Genomic DNA, 20,517 nt, shown 5'->3' with positions numbered 1-20,517 from the left:
ATAAAATACTTTTATTTATGTTTGAAAAGGGTATTTTGTTTTTAAAGGATATAGTTATTTGGAATGGTAAAGTTCTGTCTTTCATGGAGCTATTGGAATTGTATGGGAAGGTCTGCTCAATCCAAGATTACAACCAACTGATTACAGCATGACACCAAAAATGGAAAAGGAGGTGGCAGCGGGAGGAGGTAGGGAACTGGTCTGTCAAAACTGGCAGAGGTACAAAATAGCATAAATAGGAAAGTATACCAGTTTCATTTGAGGACCAGGACATTTACAACTGTGCCATACAGATTGAAAAATAGCTGTCAGTCTTGTAACAACCATTTTCTGCCACTTTCAAGGAGTGGGACTCTAACCCGGAAGCTTATAAGAAATCCCGCTATGCCCTCTGACGAATGATCAAACCGGCAAAGTGTCAATACGGGACTAAGATTGACTCGTGCTACACTGGCTCTGACGCTCGTTGGATGTGGCAGGGCTTGCAAACCATTACAGACTACAAAGGGAAGCACAGCCGAGAGCTGCCCAGTGACACAACACCATTATCCCAGAAACCCTAGACCCACTCCAATTGGCATACCGCCCCAACGGTGTCCGAGGAAGGCCCTAAAAATTGTCAAAGACTCCAGTCACCCTAGTCATAGACTGTTCTCTCTGCTAACACATGGCAAGCAGTACCGGAGCGCCAAGTTTAGGTCCAAGAGGCTTCTAAACAGCTTCTACCCCCAAGACATAAGACTCCTGAACACCTCATCAAATGACTACCCAGACTATTTGCATTGCCCCCCTCCCCCTTTTACACCGCTGCTACTCTCTGTTGTTATAATCTATGCATAGTCACTTTAATAACTCTACCTACATGTACATATTACCTCAACTAACCGGTCCCCCCACACATTGACTCTATGCCGGTACCCCCCTGTATATAGTTTCGCTATTTTTATTTTACAGCTGCTCTTTAACTACTTGTTACTTTTATTTCTTATTCTTATCTGTACTTTTTTAAAACTCCATTGTTGGGGCTCGTAAGTAAGCGTTTCACTGTAAGGTCTACTACACCTGTTGTATTCGGCGCATGTGACTAATACAATTTGATTTGATTTATTTGGTCAAAATCAATTTTTTGCAACATGACAGTTTGCTAAGAGCTGGCAGCAAGCTGATAGGTCGGCTGTTAGAACCAATAAATGGCGCTTTACCATTCTTGGGTAGCGTAATTACTTTGGCTTCCCTCCAGGCCTGAGGACAAACATTTTCCTCTAGGCTCAGATTAAAGATATTACATTTAGGAGTGGCTATAGAGTCAGCTACCGTTCTTAGTAGCTTTCCATCCAGGAGGTTTGTCATTATTAATCCATAACAATAATGTTTCCACCTCTCCCACACTAAAAAAATCTAACTTACAATGGTTTTCTTTCATTATTAGTTTTTTTATGCATGAATACGATGACTCACTGTTCGTTGTTGGAATTTGCTGCCTAAGTTTTTCCACTTTGCCATTTAAGTAATAATTGGCATCATCAAATGGTTCAAGATCAATACAGTGCCTTGCGAAAGTATTCGGCCCCCTTGAACTTTGCAACCTTTTGCCACATTTCAGGCTTCAAACATAAAGATATAAAACTGTATTTTTTTGTGAAGAATCAACAACAAGTGGGACACAATCATGAAGTGGAACGACATTTATTGGATATTTCAAACTTTTTTAACAAATCAAAAACTGAAAAATTGGGCGTGCAAAATTATTCAGCCCCTTTACTTTCAGTGCAGCAAACTCTCTCCAGAAGTTCAGTGAGGATCTCTGAATGATCCAATGTTAACCTAAATGACTAATGATGATAAATACAATCCACCTGTGTGTAATCAAGTCTTTATATAAATGCACCTGCACTGTGATAGTCTCAGAGGTCCGTTAAAAGCGCAGAGAGCATCATGAAGAACAAGGAACACACCAGGCAGGTCCGAGATACTGTTGTGAAGAAGTTTAAAGCCGGATTTGGATACAAAAAGATTTCCCAAGCTTTAAACATCCCAAGGAGCAATGTGCAAGTGATAATCTTGAAATGGAAGGAGTATCAGACCACTGCAAATCTACCAAGACCTGGCCGTCCCTCTAAACTTTCAGCTCATACAAGGAGAAGACTGATCAGAGATGCAGCCAAGAGGCCCATGATCACTGGATGAACTGCTGAGATCTACAGCTGAGGTGGGAGACTCTGTCCATAGGACAACAATCAGTCGTATATTGCACAAATCTGACCTTTATGGAAGAGTGGCAAGAAGAAAGCCATTTCTTAAAGATATCCATAAAAAGTGTTGTTTAAAGTTTGCCACAAGCCACCTGGGAGACACACCAAACATGTGGAAGGTGCTCTGGTCAGATGAAACCAAAATTTAACTTTTTGGCAACAATTCAAAACGTTATGTTTGGCGTAAAAGCAAAACATCTCATCACCCTGAACACACCATCCCCACTGTCAAACATGGTGGTGGCAGCATCATGGTTTGGGCTTGCTTTTCTTCAGCAGGGACAGGGAAGATGGTTAAAATTGATGGGAAGATGGATGGAGCCAAATACAGGACCATTCTGGAAGAAAACCTGATGGAGTCTGCAAAAGACCTGAGACTGGGACGGAGATTTGTCTTCCAACAAGACAATGATCCAAAACATAAAGCAAAATCTACAATGGAATGGTTCAAAAATAAACATATCCAGGTGTTAGAATGGCCAAGTCAAAGTCCAGACCTGAATCCAATCGAGAATCTGTGGAAAGAACTGAAAACTGCTGTTCACAAATGCTCTCCATCCAACCTCACTGAGCTCGAGCTGTTTTGCAAGGAGGAATGGGAAAAAATGTCAGTCTCTCGATGTGCAAAACTGATAGAGACATACCCCAAGCGACTTACAGATGTAAATGCAGCAAAAGGTGGCGCTACAAAGTATTAACTTAAGGGGGCTGAATAATTTTGCACGCCCAATTTTTCAGTTTTTGATTTGTTAAAAAAGTTTGAAACATCCAATAAATGTCGTTCCACTTCATGATTGTGTCCCACTTGTTGTTGATTCTTCACAAAAAAATACAGTTTTATATCTTTATGTTTGAAGCCTGAAATGTGGCAAAAGGTCGCAAAGTTCAAGGGGGCCGAATACTTTCGCAAGGCACTGTACAGTGGGGCAAAAAAGTATTTAGTCAGCCACCAATTGTGCAAGTTCTCCCACTTAAAAAGATGAGAGAGGCCTGTAATTTTCATCATAGGTACACTTCAACTATGACAGACAAAATGAGGAAAAAAAATCCAGAAAATCACATTGTAGGATTTTTAATGAATTTATTTGCAAATTATGGTGGAAAATAAGTATTTGGTCACCTACAAAAAAAAGCAAGATTTCTGGCTCTCACAGACCTGTAACTTCTTCTTTAAGAGGCTCCTCTGTCCTCCACTCGTTACCTGTATTAATGGCACCTGTTTGAACTTGTTATCAGTATAAAAGACACCTGTCCACAACCTCAAACAGTCACACTCCAAACTCCACTATGGCCAAGACCAAAGAGCTGTCAAAGGACACCAGAAACAAAATTGTAGACCTGCACCAGGCTGGGAAGACTGAATCTGCAATAGGTAAGCAGCTTGGTTTGAAGAAATCAACTGTGGGAGCAATTATTAGGAAATGGAAGAAATACAAGACCATTGATAATCTCCCTCGATCTGGGGCTCCACGCAAGATCTCACCCCGTGGGGTCAAAATTACCACAAGAACGGTGAGCAATAATCCCAGAACCACACGGGGGGACCTAGTGAATGACCTGCAGAGAGCTGGGACCAAAGTAATAAAGCCTACCATCAGTAACACACTACGCCGCCAGGGACTCAAATCCTGCAGTGCCAGACGTGTCCCCCTGCTTAAGCCAGTACATGTCCAGGCCCGTCTGAAGTTTGCTAGAGATCATTTGGATGATCCAGAAGAAGATTGGGAGGATGTCATATGGTCAGATGAAACCAAAATATAACTTTTTGGTAAAAACTAAACTCGTCGTGTTTGGAGGACAAAGAATGCTGAGTTGCATCCAAAGAACACCATACCTACTGTGAAGCATGGGGGTGGAAACATCATGCTTTGGGGCTGTTTTTCTGCAAAGGGACCAGGATGACTGATCCGTGTAAAGGAAAGAATGAATGGGGCCATGTATCGTGAGATTTTGAGTGAAAACCTCCTTCCATCCGCAAGGGCATTGAAGATGAAACGTGGCTGGGTCTTTCAGCATGACAATGATCCCAAACACACCGCCCGGGCAACGAAGGAGTGGCTTCGTAAGAAGCATTTCAAAGTCCTGGAGTGGCCTAGCCAGTCTCCAGATCTCAACCCCATAGAAAATCTTTGGAAGGAGTTGAAAGTCTGTGTTGCACAGCAACAGCCCCAAAACATCACTGCTCTAGAGGAGATCTGCATGGAGGAATGGGCCAAAATACCAGCAACAGTGTGTGAAAACCTTGTGAAGACTTACAGAAAACGTTTGACCTCTGTCATTGGCAACAAAGGGTATATAACAAAGTATTGAGATAAACTTTTGTTATTGACCAAATACTTATTTTCCACCATAATTTGCAAATAAATTCATTAAAAATCCTACAATATGATTTTCTGGATTTTTTTTCTCATTTTGTCTGTCATAGTTGAAGTGTACCTATGATGAAAATTACAGGCCTCTCTCATCTTTTTAAGTGGGAGAACTTGCACAATTGGTGGCTGACTAAATACTTTTTTGCCCCACTGTAAGCCATCTGATTTGATGAAAGATGGAGTTTATTTTGTCTTTCTGCCCATAATTTCATTTAAAGTACTCAAGTTTTTTTCCATCATTCTTTATTTCATTGATTCTTGGTTTCATAATACAGTTTCTTATTTTTTGTTGTTGTAGTTTATTCACATCATTTCTCAATTTGCAGTAAGTCTGCCACTCCTTTTGCCCCATCTCTTTCAACTATACAAAATACATCATACCGGTTGTATTTCTGTATTTTTAAAGTTATATATCTTGAAAACGTGATTGCTGACATGCAAATTATTGTGGGACAATATCAACAATGGACTCATGAAACATATATCAACAGATAGTTTTTGGGTGGAGTTTTCTTTAAGTATATTTTCTTGAGATATGAAAAAGTATACTCTCAGGAAGCATGTTCCTCACCTGTGCATGTTTCCTTATGTGGAATAAACAATTATTATCATTGTCAACTTTCTCTTTCTCTGCACTCTTATGAACAGGAATTCAGAAAGTACCTCAAAACATATTTTTTGGCACTGAAATTATACTTATAGTGTACTTGATCACTCACAGCAGAGTTTCATTAAACAAATCAATGGTTCAACTTAAAAACAACTCTAAGTGTATTTTTAATGAATATACTAAAGTACAATTAAAGTATATGAAGTATTTGTAAGTGTGTTTAAGTGTAATGATAATGAACATATAGTATACTAAAACACTGAAAACAATTAATTAAAAATACAATTGTAATAAGTGTGTTAAGTGTAATGATAGGTAACATATAGTTTAAAGACTGAAAATCAATGCATTTTAAGTACACTTGTAATAATTGTATTGAAGTGTAATGATATAATATGTATAGTAAACCTAAGATATACTAGAAAAGTACATCTCGTATTTGCAGTATATTATATTAACTTGTAGTATATTTAAGTATACGTCAGTATATTTGTAATATATTAAAATATACTTCCGCTATTGTTATTTTAAGTAGGCCTTCAGCGGGTATCTGTATGTGATCCCAATCGTAAGCAAATACTCAATCTTCACCTCTTAATTTCCTTACATAACACCCTTTGGTTCCTCCAATTTCTCTCTTACTTTTTCATCACATCCTTTTTCTGACCAAGTCAGTTTGTACTATCTCAGTTTGACGCTTGGATGACGTTACGGTGAACATGTTGTTTGGACTCAAAATCTCAATCCAGTATCCATCAGGATCCTGTATAAAGGCCAGTCCCTTCATTTTACCTGTGTGGAGAAAGAACTTTGAATGTTGCATCTACAAATTGAGAGAATACAGATAAAGCAGACTGATAGAGATGAAAGTAAATTGTTATGTATCCTACACACAAATGCGTTTTTCAGAGAGACCCTGACCATAACACTAAATAATTGTGTGAGAGGGTTATGTCAGGGAAGATAAAAAATAAATACCATCATCTGGCTTCTTAACAAATGTTACTCCTTTTTCTTCAAATACTTTGCAGGCTGCATAAACATCAGGTACAGCAATTCCGATGTGCCCTGTATGATAGAGTGGAGAGGAAACATTTAAATAATGGGAAATTGCCTCATGGTGGAAAAGGAAAATGGCTGATCAGTACCACATTCAAAAGGTTGAATTTAAAAGATTATATCGTTTTCTCACCAAAACCTTTTGGCTCAGCGTTTCCGTTGTGATAAGATAGATTTTCATCTGATTCAGAGCCCCAGTTGCTGAAAGAGAAGAGAGTAAAGAGAAAAATATGTCATCACCATCATAGTATTGCGACAGGGTAGGAACCATAGTTTCTAATGAACATAGTAACAAAACAAAAATACAGCGATTGTTTTCAGAAGACAGACGGAAGACAGAGGGACAACTAATGAAACAAATACCGAAAGATCGTTTTTGGGTGAAATCTTTATTTAACATCTATGAATGGGATACTTAAAGAGTTACTCATTGACAGCCCACGAGCTACTGATAGCTTGGCGATCTGCCTGTTGGACACCCCTGGTTTGATGTTACTGGATCATCTTCTATTATATTCAATTTTTACAGTTCACTTCATAGTTCTACTTACTAGCAGATCTGAAATCTATGTGCTTGTGTGCTGACCCAGAGGGCACAGACATCAATTTATTCATTCTATTCCACGTTGGTTTAACATAATTTCATAACATGGAAACAACGTTGATTGAACCAATGTGTGCCCAGTGAGGTTTTAAGTGGGGTGCCTACTGTGTGAGTTCAATGGTGGCTCGTCGGGAGAAAGTCCATGCTGTTTTGTCCTTTATGTCTGCAGGGATTTCCTTCTTTTCCTCATAACCCAGGAAGTAGAGTGTGAAGCACATTGATGGGAAGTCTATTTTCTGCAGCAACCTGAGGCAAATAGCAATCACAACTGGTTCAACTGGTGGGACAATTGGAGGTGAAGATGGAGAATACAACCCTCAAGGATCAATGAAAAGGTCACTACATCACATGCAAAAGCAGAGGGTAATTTCTCATAACTCTGAAGCATCCAGTTCAAACCGATCACTCTACATAAAGTTAAAATGGATAGGGCCACATTAACCACAAAGGTAGAAACACATGGGAGAAGTTTTAGTCATAAACATATATAAATCACTATTTCTTGTTCAAGAGAATGAGAACTCATCTAGAAGGGTAGGGTACTAGGCCCGAAGCCCCTTCATCTTTGTGTGAGAGAGACGTCTGGGACTCACGTCATGCCCATGATGCGTGTGTAGAAGTCTAAAGACTTGAGTGGGTCTTTCACCCTCAGCATAGTTTGCTGCAACACGTAATCCTGGGGAGGGACAGAGGGAGACAAAGAGAAGAAGGGGGAGTGTCGGGACGAGTTGTTGCTTGCAAAATATGTCTTGACCCCCTTACTTCTCAGCTATGTTCTCAGCTTGCAACTCTAGAAGAAAAAGAAGAACTTAAACTAGAGCCAATACATTACTCAGTATAAGTAATTACATTCTAAGGCCTGGGACTAGTTCCCTAAATGTTTTTTTCCATTGGTATTTGCTATAGGGGCTTGGCTACATAGCCTACAGCTCACATAGCTGAGGCCGGAGACTCTTGCTCAACAACAGGTTTGGTGAGACAGACTGTGTCAAGCGAGTAAAATAAACCTACAGTGAATAAGTGACAAAGAAATGCTAGACATTCTACTGCGTGACACTAACCTGGGTGATAGGGTCCCCTTCTTTGCACGCTGCGGACACAGCCTCATCCGTAAGTCCTTTTTCTGTCATTTTGCAGTGAAAGACCAAATTGACAGCAGGCAAATTCACAGGCCGAATAGCTTGGGATAGGCGCTCCCAAAGCTGACTGTGGCAAGTCGAGACAATTGACAGCGAAGTATGACACTCCCTAAAGTTGGCAGGTAGGAGGGGTTCACAAAAAAATGTAACCGAAAGCACTAGGAGAGTATGTTAGTTATAAGTGTATAACCAATGCCGAGGAGGTGTGCATTGCAATGGAGGCTTCAACTGTCAGAAAGCCTACTCAGTTAAGTGACACAGGACCCTGGCAGAGTAGAGGATTAGGTGCAGAAGGATCTATGACAACTTTCCCTGGTAAATAATACTGTTGGAGCTATAAATGTGTGAAAAAGCAGGCCCTTACGATCCCCACTGTTAGACGTTTCAAGAATGTGGAATTGAGTGATAGGTTAGACATGTAAATAACACGGAGGGCCTACACTGTATGTATGGTTGAATTAAATGGAATTAATGATTGAGTAGGAATGATGTAATTAAACATCCTAAAAATATATGTTTTGATAAAAAACACATTCCTTTACCACTAGAGGTGCTTAAAAATCAATAGTTCAAAATTAGGATATTATTTTTGATGTTGTATTGTTTTGACAAAATAGCAATATTATTTTTGCACTAGTAGGCTTTACCTGCACCAAACTCCCATATTTTAACTTCCTAGCTTGTTCTCCATCTTCTTTATAAATAGGGAGCCAATTTGTTTTCAACAAATTCCAGTCTTAGCATCTGCTTCATCTGCTTCATTTTTTGCTTGTAAGCTGGAATCAGGAGGATATAATTATGGTCAGATTTGCCAAATGGAGGGGGAAGGAGAGCTTCGTACGTGTCTCTGTGTGTGGAGTAAAGGTGGTTTAGAGTTTTTTTTCCCCTCTGGTTGCACATTTAACATGCTGATAGAAATTAGGTCAAATTGATTTAAGTTGCCCTGCATTAAAGTCCCCGGCCACTTGAGCCAATCAGTTGTGTTGTGACAAGGTACAGAAGACAGCCCTATTTGGTAAAAGACCAAGTCATTATTATGGCAAGAACAGCTCAAATAAGCAAAGAGAAATGACAGTCCCAAGTTACTTTAAGACATGAAGGTCAGTCAATCTGCCAAATGGGAAAGTTTCTTCAAGTGCAGTTGCAAAAACCATCAAGTGCTACGATGAAACTGGCTCTCATGAGGAGGAGGCCACAGGAAAGGAAGACCCAGAGTTACCTCTGCTGCAGAGGATAAGTTCATTAGAGTTACCAACCTCAGAAATTAAAGGCCAAATAATTCCTTCACACAGTTCAAGTAACAGACACATCTCAACATCAACTGTTCAGAGGAGACTGCGTGAAGCAGGCCTTCATGGTCAAATTACTGCAAATAAACCTCTACTAAAGGACACCAATCAGAAGAAGAGACTTGCATGGGCCAAGAAACACGAGCAATAGACATTAGACCGGTGGAAATCTCTCCTTTGGTCTGATGATTCCATATTTGAGAGTTTTGGTTCCAACCTCCGTGTCTTTGTGGGACACAGAGTAGGTGAACGGATGATCTCTACATGTGTGGTTCCCACCATGAAGCATGCAGTAGGAGGTGTGATGGTGTAGGGGTGCTTTGCTGGTGACACTGTCTGTGATTTATTTAGAATTCAAGGCACACTTAACCAGCATGGCTACCACAGCATTCTGCAGCAATACACCATCCCATCTGATTTGTGCTTAGTGTGACTATCCTTTGTTTTTCAACAGGACAATGACCCAACACGCCTCCGGGCTGTGTAAGGGCTATTTGTCCAAGAAGGAGAGTGATGGAGTGCTGCATCAGATGACCTGGCCTCCACAATCACCCGACTTCAACCCAGTTGAGATGGTTTAGGATGAGTTGAACCGCAGAGTGAAGGAAAAGCAGCCACCAAGTGCTCAGCATATGTGGGAACTCCTTCAAGATTGTTGGAAAAGCATTCCGGGTGAAGCTGGTTGAGAGAATTCGAAGAATGTGCAAAGCTGTCATCAAGTCAAAGGGTGGCTACTTTGAAGAATCTAAAATCTATTTTACGCCCTCTTCCAAATGGTAGCTATAAATGCAGAGGATGCGCACAGTGCAACAATATGATGAAGTGTGAATATTTCTGCACCCACATACGTGTTCCACCACCCATGTTATTTACATTATTAAATGCCCATGTGGGCTGTGCTATGTAGGTAAAACCTCACGTTCTTTCAAACAGAGAATCAGAGAACATAAAAGTTCAATCAGGAGAAACGACAGGGATTAACCAGTTGCAGTAAATTTGAATGATTTAAAGCATGACATTTATACCATCAGATTTTGTGGCATAGAGAAAGTTAAGATATCAGACAGGGGAGGAGATATTAATAATACTCTGAGTAAAAGAGAATGTTTTTGGATTTTTATCCTCCAGACATTATTTCCTAAAGGTCTTAATGATGAAATGCCTATGTATGTTATGTTGTAAATGAGAATATGAATTATGCCCCCATTTCAGATTACTCTGACGTTTTTCATATGATGTACCCAATAATTAATGAAAACTTGCTCGGTAGGTCTATGTCCTCATTGTGGTTTTACAGACGTGTTTGAATACGTCTTATTTACACACTTTATTTGAATATTTATGAAATGCATATTGTTATAGTTGGTAGCACTTATTTGTTTTTCCTTTGCCTCCGACCACTTCGATGCGTGGAACGAATGTGGGTCCGGCTAGGTCTACATAAGGGTGCTAACTTAAAAAAAAATCACAAAAGTTCTGACGAAGGCCGTGAGGCCGATACGTAAGTTTATTAAAGCTCAGTGATACTATCAAGAGCAGTGTGCGGGTTCCTTTTTCCTTCATCTTGTTCAACTGTTACCATGCACCTGCAAAAAAGATTGCTCAGATGTGCGAGTGCCTTTTGAATTAAGAATCTAAAATCTAAAATATTTTGATTTGTTTAACACTTTTTTGATTACTACATGATATTTGTTATTTCATAGTTTTGATGTGTTCACCATTATTCTACAATGTAGAAAATAGTAAAAAGAAAGAAAAACCCTTGAATGAGTAGGTGTGTCCAAACTTTTGACTGTTGTTTGTCTCGGGCCGGCAAAAGGTGCCAATATATCCACCAAACACAGGCTTCTAGGGCATTATCACTTTTATACAACAGGTTAACAACGTAATTAAATAATGATTCACATATTATAATTAAAAACGTTATTTAGTTATTACTATTTCATCCTTCCTTCCAGATATAGTCCCGAAACAAATCTAGGGTTGCTACCCAAGCCGGCTGGTCGTTCGTTCTATTGGTTCCGTTGCCAGAGATGCGACCCAGTCGTTCAGTCTTTTTGTTCTGTGTTTACGGACGCGACCCAGACGTTCGTTCTAAATGTTCCATTGCCATACTGGCTGGCAACATTCTTATCCCTTGCTTGCTAGCTAGCCAACTAATTTAGTTACGTTAAACAGCGTAGACAGAATAAAAGCAGCAGCTGCATTTGTTTATTAAGCTGTTTTTTAGTGACATGTATTTGGATAAGTCTATAACAATGAGCTGATGAGGCACTATTTCACCTGCCATAGAAAATGTGCTCTCTTGTTAGGACACTTTTCAGAGGAACTAGCCAACCACACAGAGCTCTAACACTAACTTCAAACTGAAGCTGGAAAGACTGTTTCGTTTGACCTTTTTTTCAATTTACATTTCTTTGTATATATCCATAAAAAATGATGCCAGCTGATTCATGATTTCGACTGGCTGAGAAACGCTGCCTGCCTCTCTCTCGTCCCGACTCCCGACCCCTACACGGTCATTACAATGGGACAGTTTGAAATGTAACATTTAAACAATGTTGTACATGTCGGAGAGACAGACAGCAAGGTTTATACAAATCTCTGCTGTTGAAAACTAAATATTAGTGTAAAAGAAATGTGAGATAATGTCTAGATTCTTTTTATAGTGGAGAGCTGATGATACAGTGGATTGCGCAGTCAGATGGAACAGAGTAAATAGGTATTTTAACGTCATAGATTTAACCAGTGCTAATTTGTGGAATTAGACACAGCCTGGAATGCGCTTTTAACCAATCAGCATTCAGTATTGAATACTTAAATGGAAAGCTACTGAACATGGTAGCAGACTATATTGCCAGTCCTATTTTTAATCTGACCTGGAGGGAAACCAAAGTAATTCCGTTCCCAAGAATGGTAAAGCACCCTTTACTGGTTATATCAGTTGACCAACCAGCTTGCTGCCGGCTCTTTGCAAACTTTTGGGAAAAATTGTGTTTGATCAAATATAATGCTATTTTTCTGTAAACAAATTAACAACAGACACTCAGCATGCTTATAGAGAAGGGCACTCAACGTACTGCACTGACACAAATTACTGATGATTGGTTGAAGGAAATTGATAGTAAGAAGTTTGTGGGAGCTGTACTCTTAGATTTCAGTGCAGCCTTTGATATTATTTACCTTAACCTGTTGTTGAAAAACATATTTTGTATGGCTTTTTAAGCTCTGCAATATAGTAAATAGATAATTCAAATTCCGTATCAATTCAAATTGTTTTCGAAAATGAGCAGTTTACTCTTTCCTGAGGAAGACATACTCCATTATCAGGTCAATTAAAAAACAAGTGTATAACCTATAACAACAGAATATAACCTATAATGATTGTCATGCCAAAGGTGTCATGCCCATAGGGGGCACAAGGGCATGTGCCGCCTCAGATTTGACTTTTAAATTTTATTTAATTATTAATAACTAAACTTGATTTTAGCCCACGTTTTATCACAATTATTTATAACGTGATCTGTCAGCTGTATTTTGTGGAGGGAGTGCACTGACTGGACCAGACAAAGAATAGCCCCCCATTCTCCCTAGTAAGTGGTTCCTTCCAAGGTGCACCACGGAGCAAAGACATGCTAGGTAGGATTCTAGATACTCTAGTATCTAGTGCGTGCAGATATTATCATCAGTGGAAGAGGAGAGAGAGTGTCGAGTGACACACACATGGGGGTTTGATCTGATTTTAGCTGCAGGTGATGGGCAGGACTCGTAAGAGGTATATTTGTAAATTAATTTGATCAAGCTACCATATGTACCATATTGATTCCTTCTTGAATAAATACAACTAATACATTGTGTTGTGTATCTGTAATACTGGCCACCTAGCTTGCTAGCTAGACAGCTGGATAGGTTCCCAATCTCCCAACATCCTAACTAGCTACCAAGCAATTTCAGGCAATCAAGTTAATCAAGTTGTCTAAGCGTCTTAGCTGGCATGTTTTAACTATTGGATCATGATACTGTATACCAGTGTAGCAGTTGTACTAAACTCGTAAGGCATAAAAGTTCCTAAATAATCAATGTGTATCATTAATTCAATTGAACAGGTAAACATTAGGCATAATTATTATGGAAAAGGCTGTTTCAGGTGTTTGACTACCCCCCTCAATCCTCACATACTTTGTGCCCCCTCTAAAATAATGGGTACATAATGCCACTGGGTGTCACGCCCTGACCATAGAGAGCTGTTTATTCTCTGTTGGTTGGGGCGTGATAGTGACTAGGGTGGGTCATCTAGGTGATTAATGGTTTATTTTGGCCTGGTATGGTTCCCAATCAGAGACAGTTGTTTATCGTTGTCTCTGATTGGGGATCATATTTAGGCAGCCATTTCCTCATTGTGCTTTATGGGATCTTGTCTACAGTTAGTTGCCTGTGTGCACACGAGTAGCTGTTCGTCCGTCGAGTTTCTATTAATTAAAATATGTGGAACTCTACGCACGCTGCACCTTGGTCCAATCATTTCGACAAACGTGACACTGGGACTCATGCTCACAGAGAACTGTATGTGAGAGGAATCAGGAAGCTATTTATGGCTGGGTGAGGTAATGTGTTGTTTAAGTCACTGCTCTTCTCATGAAGCACAGACAAAAAAAATGTACAACATTTCTTAGGAACAAAGTTAGAAAGAAGTAGAATTAAACAAAATACAAAAAGGTGACTATGAATAACAATAATAAAACAACATTTATAAGCAAACACTGTAGTTACTGTATAACAAAAATGGCAACAGTTCAAACACAAATGCTAATTCAAAAACAGTATGACATGAACAGGAAACAAATAATTTTACCAGTATATAATTAGTCATAGTCAATCATACATTTTTATTTTCACCAATGTATTGACAGATTGCAAATATTATTATTATCATATATTATATCATTATTAATCTACAACAAATCCTAATTTAGTACATTTTATTGTTGTTGGAATAACGTTTTCAGTAATTACTGTAAAACTTAAGATTTCAGAGGAAGTTATAGAACCAACACATGTATTTAATATTTTTCTCCATTGCAACCTAACACACTTCTCTCATTAGAAGAGACGGAAAAACTAGCTTTCAGAGTCCTAATCCATAATCCCTTTCTATGCTCAATCATCACCCTCTAATTCGCTTGGTAGATTCTGCCCTGGCAGGCTGCCATGAACTACTGCTCAGGGTTCAAGTCAGTAGGAGCAGCATCACTTGGATCTGATTGGTTCTCCCCTTCCGTCACAAGACCCTTGACCATCCTATAAAACAACAGGAAAAGAATAGGCTTCAGTGCATGGGTGGATTATGTGGGGTAGCGGGCCAGGTAGCTGAGAGATGCAGTGGGGAAGGAGATCTAATCTTTTCAGGATTATGCCAAAACGTGGTTTTCAAGTTAAATCTGGAGCCAGTAGGTAGGGTGTGTGGGTGATGGAAACACTGCTAACAGGATATTGGGTAAAAAAAAAAAACAGATGCCAGCATCCCGGAGTCGCCTCTTCACTGTTGAAGTTGAGACTGATCTTTTGCGGGTACTATTTAATGAAGCTGCCAGTTGGGGATTTGTGAGGCGTCTGTTTCTCAAACTAGACACTCTAATGTACTTGTCGTCTTGCTAAGTTGTGCACCGGGGCCTCCCACCTCTTTCTATTCTGGTTAGATCTTCAGTTTCTTGGCAATTCCTTGCATGGAATAGCCTTCATTTCTCAGAACAAGAATAGACTAGTGAGTTTCTGGCCATTTTGAGCCTGTAATCGAACCCAAAAATGCTGATGCTCCAGATGTCAACTAGTCTAAAGAAGGCCAGTTTTATTGCTTCTTTAATCAGAACAACAGTTTTCAGCTGTGCTAACATAATTGCAAATCGGTTTTCAAATTATCAATTTGCGTTTTAAAATGACAAATTTAACATGCGCACGATGGTGCACGCGGACGCCTCCCGGAGCATGTTTGATCATCACGTAAGGTGCATTGAACTTTTAGCTAGACCCAGGGAGTAAAGGGAGACACTCACCTCTCACTGTTATTGGTGATATTTGACGCACTTCCTCCAGTCCTGGCCTGTGATGTGCCTGGGACAAGGGACTCGTCTCGTTGTGTCATCAGGCTGGGTCTCTGGTCAGACTGGCTGCGCCTACTGACAGTCTGGGACCCTCGTGTGGACAGCCTTCCCCGGGAGGGCTCACCATAGGCCCTGGGTAGCGTAGAACTACAGGAGGGGGTCCAGATCTGGGAGTTCGATTGGCTATTTTGACAGAACACCGATCGGGCATCATTGAAGGACACTGAGGGTGACCTGTCTTCTTCACCACTCTTCTTTGTGCTCAATCTCAGGACCCGGGGTGATGATGGACGTGAAGGTGGATTAGGCTGTGATAAAGCAAGGGGGATTGGTAGTTCTTGGTGAATAGATGGACAAGAGGGTGGTAGGCGAACTCTGTAGACTGTTGGGATGGTTGGTGGCATGCTGGCGGGGTAATACTCTCCCCCATCGGGGTTGCTGCTTCCTTGCCTGAGGCTCACCCCAGCTCTAAGGGGTCCTCGAACCCCCTGATCAGGTCTTGTAGGAGTGGATTCAGTTGCATTGCGCAGGTGGATGATCTTGCAGGCCTGGCTGTATAGTGATGTAGCCTGATGATCTCCCCTCACCATGGTATCTTGCCTGATTGGTCCGACACTGCCACGGTTGGGCAGAACCGTCATGGTCTGCAACGAGGCCCTCAGGCGCTGACAGGTGGTGCTTGTTTGGTGTGGCACAGGGTGGCCCCTACTGGTGATGTCCTCCTCTTCCCCGCCCTGATCATCCGGGTTCTCCTCGTTGCTCTCATAGGAGTTGTCCATCAGGACCTCAGGGGGAGGTGGGGGCAGGTAGTCCACGTCTAGGTCCTCCCTGCCTTCCACTGGCCAGGGAGGACCTGGAGTTTCACTCCTCCTAGACCCCCTAAGGTGTGTACTAGTGAGACTTTGGACTTGTCTAACATCCGTCCCACCACTGAATGTGTTTATGAGTCTTTTGACGGAGTTGCGGCCAGGGGGTTGTGGTGCTATCGCTGGTAGAGAAGTTGGTGTTTGGTTTGCCTTCGCGGACCCTTTGAGTTCATATCTAGAAACCTTCCTCCTTCCTGAAGAGTGTCTCCTCAGAGTGTCGTCTCCCATCCGCTGGTCCAGATCTTTGTATTGCAGCTCCTGAACATCAAAAGATTCTATGGACTGTGAGTGTGGCGGTCTCACTGGCCTGCCCAAGGGGGCAGCGGTCTGGGGTTGTTTGGGTGGCTGCCTCTCACTGCGCTTGGGGGTCTGAATGGGGTCTGACGAGGAAGAGTTGGACCGCACCCTCCCTGACCTCTCTTCATCCTCCTCATCTTCATCCACTTCCTCATTTTCCTCCTCACTTTTATTAAGGCATACCTTGTCAGGTGAATGGCTTAGGGGTGTGGGGCGAGCACTGCCACCGGGCCCAGAACTCCCCCGTTGGCGACGTTGACGCTCTGATCCCGTCAGCGACTCATTCTCTCCCCCAATGCCGCTGTCCTCGCTGTGAAGAGACAAGTCATCGAGGTTGCACTTGGCGGCTGCCTCCACGCGTGCCAGCACCTGGCTCAGACGCTCCTCTACCGCTCGCTTGGCCTGCAGCCTCTTGCCCAGTAGTTTAGATAGCGAGGCAAAGTAGTCTGCCGCATCTTCCAGTGCGGTGTCTCCCAGGCCTTGGACCGAGCTCCCCACCAGCTTAAACTTTTCAGTGGAATCCTGGAGCAGCTGCTGCAGCAGGTCTGGCTGGGGTTCTGATGGGTCAGCACTGAGCTTGGCAGGGATGGGATATGGGGCCCTTGTCTCGGAGGGCCAGGCCATGTGGTTGCCATGTTCCTTCAGCATCAGCTCGCCATCATCAGCCATCTCCTCTAGGGCCTGGTTGACCTCCTCGAAGAGCATTACAATGACTGTTATGATGGGCTGCAGGGAGAGGTGGGTCTGGGCGACCTGGTCCAGCATCTCCAGCAGGGTCTCACACTTGGAGATGTTGGGGTTCAGGTATTTGTAGGCGGCCTGGTGAGCTCTCACAATGTGTATGGGGAGGTCCACCTTCCCCTGCATGATGGAGGTATTTATCTCCTTTTCTTTTCGGCAACCCTGTTTGACGCCCTTATTTTTCCTTCGCTGCTCTACCTTTTTCACCTGCTTTTCCAGTAATTTCTCACTCTGTATGTCTCTCACCTGAGATGTAATTTTGACCTTGATTTCAGAGACAGCCCCTGGGTTTGACACAACGACTGTGTTGGGGGCCATGTCCGACACTTTGCCCAGAGGGGCCATAGGATTCACCTCTGATAATGAGAATTCCTCTAATTCTTTGTCAATATCCATATCGTCAATATCTTGGTTTTCTCCCTCAACAGGTTTGATGTCACCCAACTTTGGTGGTCCTGGCAGCGGATCCATGTGGATCCCATCTGCGACCCCGGGGAAAAGCTGACCCTTGGATGGGGAACAGCCCATTTTTACGTCCAGATGTCGGAAAAATAATTTTGATTTAAGTTCTTCGTTTACGATGTAATTTCAATAAAGAGATACAGAACCAAATCTTTAACCTCTTACGTGTGGATAGTCTTGCTCATCCATTGGTGCGTATGTTTGATTGCCTTTGAAAACTTCTGTGTTCAGCAGGGTGCGTATCTTACAAAAACTTGACAGCAATTCAGCTTCTCAGTCAATCTTCTTCACTGGGTTCTTCAATAGATGGCTCATACCGACTATCTATAATTGTTAACATTCTTCTGGGTTTCGTGGATGTGCAGTCCGGCTGAGGCTTCTGGAAGCTATGCAGTCCTCCCCAACGAAACGGAGCTAGAGAGACTGAGGAGCTAAACGGATCAAGTAGGATTGGAGGACTCATGCACACAGATGGTCACATTAAGTGAATGATGCACGCACGCACGCACACAAATGCACATAATACTAAGCCCATCAAGGTAATCGGGGCCAAGTTTGTCAGGTGTCTTTTTCAACCTCTTCCACCGTAGGTCTAATGAATGTTTACAGGCAACAGGCAACAGTGGAGATAAGATACGGGTCAAATCAGAGACAGGAAGCTGCCCATGTTCTCTAGTTGAGTTACTTTGTTTTGTTTCCCAACTATCCAACTATTCTTGTTCACAGACACATACCACACTCTCCTCCATGTGTCCTGTAAAGTTTCCCTTGTCTTGTGTTTCTAAATGTACAGACGTGTTATTTACTGAATTGAAAAACCGATATAAAGTCATCTACAAGTTCTAAGTTCATTTTGATAATAGATCAAACCAATTGATCAAACCAACGGTCCATACTGAATTGCAATTACGTACAAGTTTGAATATAGTTGTGATTGATCAGCAGACACCAGAAGTCATAAAATACAGGGTACATTGAGATGTTATGTTTATAGTTTCACAAACACCTCTGTTAATCTTCTTTCTGAGCAAAGTGACATCAGGGAGCGTGCTTTGCAAGAATTGAAACCCCCCCTCGCTCCAAAGCTGAACATTTCCCAGTGAGGTGTATTTTATAACCTTGAATTCCTATTCTGGTGCATGCCTGTCAAGTTTCCCAGAAGAGACACATGATTGCGATTATGATACTCTACACAGACGGAAATTAATGAACACCAACAGGGATCTTTATGCTAAATTAGACATACTGTATTTTTTCAGTGTATTTAGGCCTATATAGCATTTGCAAAGTCATCAACAGCTATCGTTTCAATTTAACCTAGAATGAAACTAAAATACAATACAACAGGCCTAAGGTTTCAAGATCTGGTTGATTTCAAAATGTATATTTAATGATACTGGATTGTGTTTGGTTGTCAATGCAACCAAAAATCAAAGTTAAAGACTAGGACTAAAATCAAATCAAACTTAATTTAAAGTGCATTTAAAGTTTGATTTGATTAAGTCGTATTCTTTCATTTAGATTTTTGTTTGAGATGAAGATGTGAATCCAACATATCAATTAATAATTAGACAAACTGGAATAAAAGCCAGACTAAGTCAGTGGAACTATCCAAGCAACTATCCAAGCAAAAGAAAAATCTCCTTCAAATGTTGATATTTGGTTGCATTGAAAACCAAGTACAATTCAAGATCACTTTTGAAATACAATAAATAGCCTACTAGCTTGTTTAGTTAAGAAATGTTATCTTGGATGCACATCTCCAACTCAACCTATAACACAATTTAAAGAATGGGATTAAGGCAGTGACTGAGATGTATCTACTGCTTTGATAGTTCCATCTCCTATAAATGTTGATATTTGGATTTGTTTTAAACCAAACACAATTCAATATTACTTTTGTAATACAGTAAATAGCCTAAAGTTAATGCTATCTTACAAACTAATGTGTGTATGTGACCAATACAATTTGATTTGATGTAACATTCGACCTTAAAATGAGTAACACATCCATGGCCACATTGAGGTTACTGTAACTATCTTTATTATTATATAAGATAGCATGCATAGGTCGTTGCAGGCCTGTGGAGATCTTCACAATTGCTGTAATAATCTGCACAGTATCTCGAATGCCATTGATCACTTGCACAATGTAGGCCTACTTTTAATGTAATCTCAACTGCAATCCAGGTAATTTAGTTCTGCTATTAGATGGCTCACAGTGACAACACATGAATATGTTGTATAAGTAAACAAAATATCTAACATTGTATTCCCATTTTAACTTTGCTGTGCTTTTAAATGGTTGAAACGCAGTGATAGACATTTGGGTGACAACTTAACCAAAAATCTGACATTGTCTTTTCCATTGGAATTTGGTTGTGCTTTTATATTGTTGAAAACATAGTGACAACACATTGGAAATTCAACAAACTATTTGCTGTCTTTTTGAGTGGGAAAATATAGGTTGTAATTTATCATCGTCTCAACCAAATATGACCCAATATCCATAAACAGCGTGGTGTGCCCAGAGGGCTGTGTCATGACTGTCCTGTGAAGGTCAGAATGGGTCAGATTGGTGGGGGAGAATGGTCAGTGGGGAGATGTAGAAAACGAATGTAATATTGTTTTTCATTTTGTGATGTCAGTAAAAACTGCACAGACAAAATACTGTAATTTGGGAAGGATACCCCCTTTGTCTGTGAAGTTTCAATCCAATACGTTGTCT

General features: G+C 41.0%; 2 protein-coding genes across 3 annotated transcripts; both read right to left on the bottom strand.

The window, feature by feature from the left end:
• Nucleotides 1-4,850: 4,850 nt before the first annotated feature.
• Nucleotides 4,851-8,111, bottom strand: LOC139415646 (lactoylglutathione lyase-like). Of its 2 annotated transcripts, none has more exons than XM_071163761.1 (6): nucleotides 7,959-8,111; nucleotides 7,491-7,573; nucleotides 7,003-7,143; nucleotides 6,427-6,494; nucleotides 6,213-6,302; nucleotides 4,851-6,026 (listed from the first exon to the last, which is right to left on the bottom strand). In XM_071163761.1, exons 1-6 carry the CDS (start codon nucleotides 8,025-8,027, stop codon nucleotides 5,884-5,886), a joined length of 594 nt encoding a protein of 197 aa, XP_071019862.1. In that variant the 5' UTR covers nucleotides 8,028-8,111; the 3' UTR covers nucleotides 4,851-5,883. The 2 variants fall into 2 exon arrangements, with proteins under 2 accessions (XP_071019862.1, XP_071019863.1); XM_071163762.1 differs by having other exon boundaries at nucleotides 7,491-7,687; nucleotides 7,959-8,105.
• A 6,304-nt stretch (nucleotides 8,112-14,415) lies between these two features.
• Nucleotides 14,416-18,177, bottom strand: LOC139415645 (uncharacterized). The gene is made up of 2 exons (XM_071163759.1): nucleotides 15,376-18,177; nucleotides 14,416-14,623 (listed from the first exon to the last, which is right to left on the bottom strand). Exons 1-2 carry the CDS (start codon nucleotides 17,853-17,855, stop codon nucleotides 14,539-14,541), a joined length of 2,565 nt encoding a protein of 854 aa, XP_071019860.1. The 5' UTR covers nucleotides 17,856-18,177; the 3' UTR covers nucleotides 14,416-14,538.
• Between the last annotated feature and the right edge of the window lie 2,340 nt (nucleotides 18,178-20,517).

Source organism: Oncorhynchus clarkii, chromosome 8 (assembly GCF_045791955.1).
Source record: "Oncorhynchus clarkii lewisi isolate Uvic-CL-2024 chromosome 8, UVic_Ocla_1.0, whole genome shotgun sequence".
Taxonomy (NCBI): Eukaryota; Metazoa; Chordata; class Actinopteri; order Salmoniformes; family Salmonidae; genus Oncorhynchus; species Oncorhynchus clarkii.
Note: the sequence above shows the minus strand (reverse complement) of the source record. Positions and strands in the feature narration are given on the sequence as shown.

Excerpts from the sequence above, each read along its gene's own strand:
- LOC139415645 (XM_071163759.1), bottom strand. The coding sequence starts at position 17,855 with ATGGGCTGTTCCCCATCCAAGGGTCAGCTTTTCCCCGGGGTCGCAGAT. Across the intron at positions 14,624-15,375 it reads ATCACCAATAACAGTGAGAG|GATGGTCAAGGGTCTTGTGA; the intron begins GTGAGTGTCTCC and ends GTTGTTTTATAG.
- LOC139415646 (XM_071163761.1), bottom strand. The coding sequence starts at position 8,027 with ATGACAGAAAAAGGACTTACGGATGAGGCTGTGTCCGCAGCGTGCAAA. Across the intron at positions 6,303-6,426 it reads CGCTGAGCCAAAAGGTTTTG|GGCACATCGGAATTGCTGTA; the intron begins GTGAGAAAACGA and ends TCTATCATACAG. Across the intron at positions 6,027-6,212 it reads TGTTAAGAAGCCAGATGATG|GTAAAATGAAGGGACTGGCC; the intron begins GTATTTATTTTT and ends TTCTCCACACAG.